Below are 6000 nucleotides of genomic sequence, written 5' to 3'. Positions count from 1 at the left end.
TGTCTGACTAATCTATATCATTCACGTTAAGTAAAGTTTTGTAAAAAAGCAAACACTTTCGATAAAAAAATAAAAATCATTCTTAGAATTTAGACGAAAATAATTAACATGATAAGTAAAGGCTAATTGTAATTTAAGTGACAAAGTTAATGAGTGTAAATTGACCTTTCAGAGAATAAAGAACCTTTTAATATAGAACTCTTTAACTTTTTTAGGAGGTTTAATCGACACAAATCGAACATCAATCAAGTTCGTAAATTATTCATTATTCTGTTAGATGCAAGTATTAAATGTTTTGTCTAAGTCAAAAAACTTACGTTAAAGAGTTTTGATAAATAGTGATTCATACAAGATTTGATATTTTTAAATCATGATATTCATATTAGGTTGACCTATTTCAATTATTTTCCACATATATATATATATATATATATATATATATATATATATATATATATATATATATATATATATATATATATATATATATATATATTGTAATGCACAAACTGCAAAATATTAATTTAATTAATAAATGGCAAGTTGAGAAGGACAAATATTCTTTTTGACTATTCTACATTCATTCTCATGTAGCAAGTACTAGTTGGTTTTGTGTGAGAGAGAAAAGGCAGAGTTGGATTGAATTTCGACGGATTAAAATAAATTGAATTGATAAATTAGATAGAACAATATTTGAGCAGCCTAAATTTTTAAAATGTTAATTAACTTGTTAACAGATCGATTATGATAATTTATAGAACTAGATTTTGCCTCTTATTTTTCATTATCTTAACTTGACATAAGTGATAAAGAGATTCAAGAACTCATAAATTAAAAGTTCATCCTTACATAGCGCTAAGAGAATCAAGAACTCATAAACTAAAAGTTCTACCTGACATACGCGATTCAAAGATTCAAAAACTCATAAACTAAAATTCTAAGTCAGCCATTGTTTTCGCCTACGCCCTTAACACTTGGCAGCCATGATTGAACACCAAAAAATTCTCTATAAATAGCAAATCACTCCTTGTAGCCAAATGTACACTTCTTCACACATATTGCTTTGTTACTCACCCACCCCACAACCACCACCCCCACACCCACCCCTTTTCAAGAACCAATTTCTTAATTTCCACAAATTTGACCATGGTGGTCATGTCTATGCCAGCAATTAGTGACCAATTCTCTACCATAATCAAGAATTGCAAAACCCCTTCATCATTTTTCCCTTGTAACATTCCATTAATTGATCTCTCAAAACCAGACAGCAAGAATCAACTAGTTAAAGCTTGTGAAGAATTTGGTTTCTTTAAAGTTGTCAACCATGGTGTCCCTAGGGAATTTATTACAAAACTTGAATTAGAAGCCATAAAATTCTTTTCATCTCCAATGTCTCAAAAGGAAAAAGCAGCCCCCCCTGACCCTTTTGGCTATGGGAATAAGAAAATTGGACCTAATGGTGATGTTGGTTGGGTTGAATACATTCTTTTGTCAACAAATTCTGAGTTTAATTACCAAAAATTTGCATCTATTTTGGGTGTCAATCCAAAAGATATAAGGTAAGATATACACATAATATTACTTCTTTCTTTGTTTTAGTCGGAGACAGAGTCAAAATTTAAATTTTATGAGTTTTGAGTTCTAGGATGACTGATTAAAGTAGGGCCCATTAAGGTGCAACATACTCTTTAACAAAAGTTTGAACTCAAATTTTTTAGTTTAGATTTTAGTTTATGAGTTTTGAACCACACTTTTTTTTACGTTATGAAAATCTTATTTGTATGTATTAAATGAAGTTTTAACACAAATAAAGAGTTTGAGCTATAGTACTCGTAACTACCGTTATGGCTCCGCCCATGAGAGTAGGGCCCTTTAAGCGGTAAACTTATTTTTTATTGAGTTTTTTTTTTATTCTTTAACGTTCGAACTCGAAATTTATAGTTAAAGGTAAAAGAATTCCAATCATTCCATCGGGGGTGGGAGCTACGACCAACAAAGGATGATCGATTGAACGTCCTTCACTAGGAAATTATATAGTATATATAGGTCAAACATTACTGATTTTGAACACCCTCCGTGAAATTTCTGACTTCTCGTCAGATATTAGAGATAATTAAGATGTTATTACTATGACAATTCCTACGTTTCTTTATGGGAAATTTCTCATTTTTTTTCTTCTTATCTAATTGTAGAGATGCTGTGAATGATTATGTATCAGCAGTGAAGAAAATGGCTTGTGAGATTCTTGAAATGTTAGCTGAGGGATTGAAAATTCATCCAAAGAATGTATTTAGTAAGCTTTTAATGGATGAAAAAAGTGACTCTCTTTTTAGGCTAAATCACTACCCTCCATGTCCTGATGAGTTTCAAGAATTCAATGGAAGAAATTTGATTGGATTTGGTGAACACACTGATCCACAAATTATTTCTTTATTAAGATCAAATAATACTTCTGGACTTCAAATTTCACTAGTTAATGGCCATTGGATTTCTGTGCCACCTGATCAAAATTCCTTCTTCATCAATGTTGGTGATTCATTGCAGGTATGTACTCGTTTTAAAGCCTGACTAATCTAAATTCATACCGTATAATACGTAGATAGAAACCTTAACTTGTTGTCAACTGACAACTAAACAGTACTCCAATTTTGATAATGCACATCTAGATTCATCAACTCGTTTATATTGTGTCAGTCCTACTTATAAAAATGATCATCTAGACATACACCTATAAAAATTTATGAGTCACGTCATCGTTGGATGTCCACGAGACACAGTAGAAACGAATTGAGGTGTCTAGATTTGCATTTTTAAAATTAAAGTGTTTAGTTGTCAGTTGAGATCAAGTTAAGATGTCTACTTATATATTATGTTTTTTTAAAAAAATTAATAATAATAATGGAATTAAGCTTCTAACTTTTTAAAAAAAATTGGTGCGTGATATTTGACTAATTCAGATTTTGCACTGTGTAAGATTCATTAAAGGGGGCAATGTTCTATCAATTTTTTTTAATTATTATTATTAAAATTCAAATATAAAATATTTCATTAAGAATGAAAGAGTTCCATCGATTCTACTATAAATTTTGGTGGGGTCATGTATTTTCTTGTTTTCCTTTGATATTTCATTCATTGCATAGTTGTTGGGGTGAAGACTGAAGATATTAGAAAGATAGACATGATTTATCCTAGGTTTGATTGTGCCTTTTCACTAGATTTTTTGTACTTCAAATTAATAACATTGGGGTTGGATATCATTTATCTAGATTCTCATTAAAACATGAAAAATTCAAAAAAAAAGAGAAGATTTTACTTACTATAAATTCACGGTGAGAAAAACTTTGACACCATTACATATTTTAATATATTGTAACAGATAACCTAGATTACTTCTAAAGATATTAATTGCACTTATTATGAACGATTGATGGTAATAATTAAACTAAAAATATCCTCCCTTGCTTTTGAGAGTATAAGACCGTGGGAAGAACTTTCATGCTATAACGTATTTTGACATGTTGTACCAAGTAATCTGCATTATTTTTTAAAGGCACTACTAGCACTTTTTACAAGAACATACCAAGAGTAATTTTACTACGATAATACTATCAACACTTATTATGAATGATTACTGATATAATTAAATCAAATACCATACTTAATATTGAACTTTTGCACTATACCATTTTAATTTATAACTAGAGTGCAAATTTTGATAATGTTGGTGATTTTTTTTTTCAGGTGATGACAAATGGAAGATTTAAGAGTGTAAGGCACAGGGTTTTGACCAATAGTGTAAAATCAAGACTCTCAATGATTTATTTTGGAGGACCACCATTGAGTGAAAAGATAGCACCATTGGCATCACTATTAATGAAAGGAGATCAAGACAGCTTGTACAAAGAATTTACATGGTTTGAGTACAAAAACTCAGCATATAAATCTAGACTGGCTGACAATAGGTTGGTCCTATTTGAGAAAGCAGTATAGCCTCATCATCATCATCATAATCATAATGATTTTTGATATTCTTTTGGTGAAGTCCCACACTTTGTTGTTAGCAAGTATGGGTTGTCAAATATAGTTCATTGGATTTCCCATAGATAGTTTTCTTTCCTTTTTTTTTGGCACGAATTCAAGCTGTGAAAATAATAGTCCGTAATGCTTGTATTATAATAATAGACTGTTAGGAGTGTGATCCTTTCCCAAATTCTATTAATATGAAATGGTTTGTACATCAATCTGTGTCCCTTTTTTTCTTTTTCTCATACTCTTTGTAATTACTTGTCTTGTTAATAATACAAGTTCAAAGTCATCATTAATACCAATGTCATTTATTTTTGAAAGTGTCACTTGTTTTCTTGAAATCTCAAATTTCCAATAAATGTATAATTTAGATACCTACCCCATCTATTAAATTAAAAATAGCCGATGAATATATAATATATGTATAATACACATATAATATGTGTATAATTTTGTATAATGTATAATCATGTATATTAGTTGGTGAATAATTTATGTATTCCAATTTAAAAAAGTAAATAGTAAATTTGACCGACTATATATATAAAAATTCCTAAATATTTCATTCATTCGTTTTTACTTGTCAAGTATATTGAAAATTTATGCATTCCAATTTTAAAAAATAAATAGTTAATTCGATGGACTATATATATAAAGATCCCTAAATACTTCATTCATTCGTTTTTACTTGTGAAGTATATTGAAAATCAGCATATGAATCTAGACTGGCTAATAATAATTTGATCCTATTTGAGAAAGTAGTATTATTTGATTTTTTTCTTCTGTGAAGTCCCACAACTTGTAAGCATAAGATGCTCAAATATGGGCTTAAACATAGTTCATTGGATTTCCCATAAATAGAAAAATGTATCTTTTCCCATCATACTCTTTGTGATTACTTGTCTTGTTAATAATACAAGCTCAAAGTCATTGCCAACATCATCTAATTTTGAAAGTGCAAATTATGTTCTTGAAATCTCAATTTTTCAAAAAATGTAAAATCCCACTTACGCGGACTCGGAATTTTTAATTTACAAATCTTGAACCACACTATAAATATAAAGTTTGAACTAAAATTGTTGTATTTTTCAAACTCGTAAATTTAAGGTTGATTTTGCTCCGTCACACCCATTGTTTTCACCAATCTAATAAATAGATGCTATGTATCTTGAACATAATTGTTATAACTTAATCAAAATTAAAAAATTATCAACCTCAATTTTATCATAATGATATTTTATTTAGTAAAGTCCCACCTTGTTAGCAAGTATGGGTTGTCAAGATGCTCAAATATGGGTTTAAAAAAATACTAGTTCATTGTATTTTTCATAGATGGAACAATGTATTTATTTATTTTTGAAAGTCATCATTAACAATATCATTTATTCTTGAAAGTGCCAATTATGTTCTTGAAATCTCAATTCCCATAAAGTATACAAATTCACTATTCACACCAATCTAATAAATTACATTTATGTATATCTATCACAAATTTCACAAATAGAAAGTTTCAAATTCAATTTGGATACTAGAAAGTATTATCCATTATCCACCTATTCCTTTTAGCCTAGTCTCCTGGCCCTGTTATTATACCTTTAATCTCTTATTTGGTTGCAACGGCTGGGATAACTTATCCCAAGATTAATAATTAGTACTGGAATAAGTTATTCCTCCTTGGGGGTGGAATACTAATCCCAGGATAACTTATCCTGGGATAAAAATGTAAAATAACAAAAATACCCCCTTAAACTCTATTTTATACACCACTTTTACATTCATGTATATTTATATAATTTTTAAATACATTTATAATAACATTCATAACTTTAATTAATTGTTGTTTTTATGATACTATATTTTTGTATTAAAAATTACATTTTATAAATACAATTTCTATTTATAAATATATTATAAGTTGAATTTATTTGTCTAATTCTTATGTTTATTTATATTTTGATTTCTCTTAAAATGTTC

At 28.7% G+C, this 6000-nt stretch overlaps 1 protein-coding gene across 1 annotated transcript; it reads left to right on the top strand.

Moving 5' to 3' along the window:
• The first annotated feature begins 923 nt into the window (after positions 1-923).
• LOC129876680 (gibberellin 2-beta-dioxygenase 1-like) lies at positions 924-4246 on the top strand. The gene is made up of 3 exons (XM_055952168.1): positions 924-1559; positions 2193-2544; positions 3742-4246. The coding sequence occupies exons 1-3, from the start codon at positions 1147-1149 to the stop codon at positions 3988-3990; spliced, it is 1014 nt and encodes a 337-aa protein (XP_055808143.1). The 5' UTR covers positions 924-1146; the 3' UTR covers positions 3991-4246.
• Positions 4247-6000: the final 1754 nt, after the last annotated feature.

The sequence above is a fragment of the Solanum dulcamara genome, chromosome 12 (genome assembly GCF_947179165.1).
Source record: "Solanum dulcamara chromosome 12, daSolDulc1.2, whole genome shotgun sequence".
Classification (NCBI taxonomy): Eukaryota; Viridiplantae; Streptophyta; class Magnoliopsida; order Solanales; family Solanaceae; genus Solanum; species Solanum dulcamara.
This window is presented reverse-complemented; position numbering and strand designations above follow the sequence as displayed.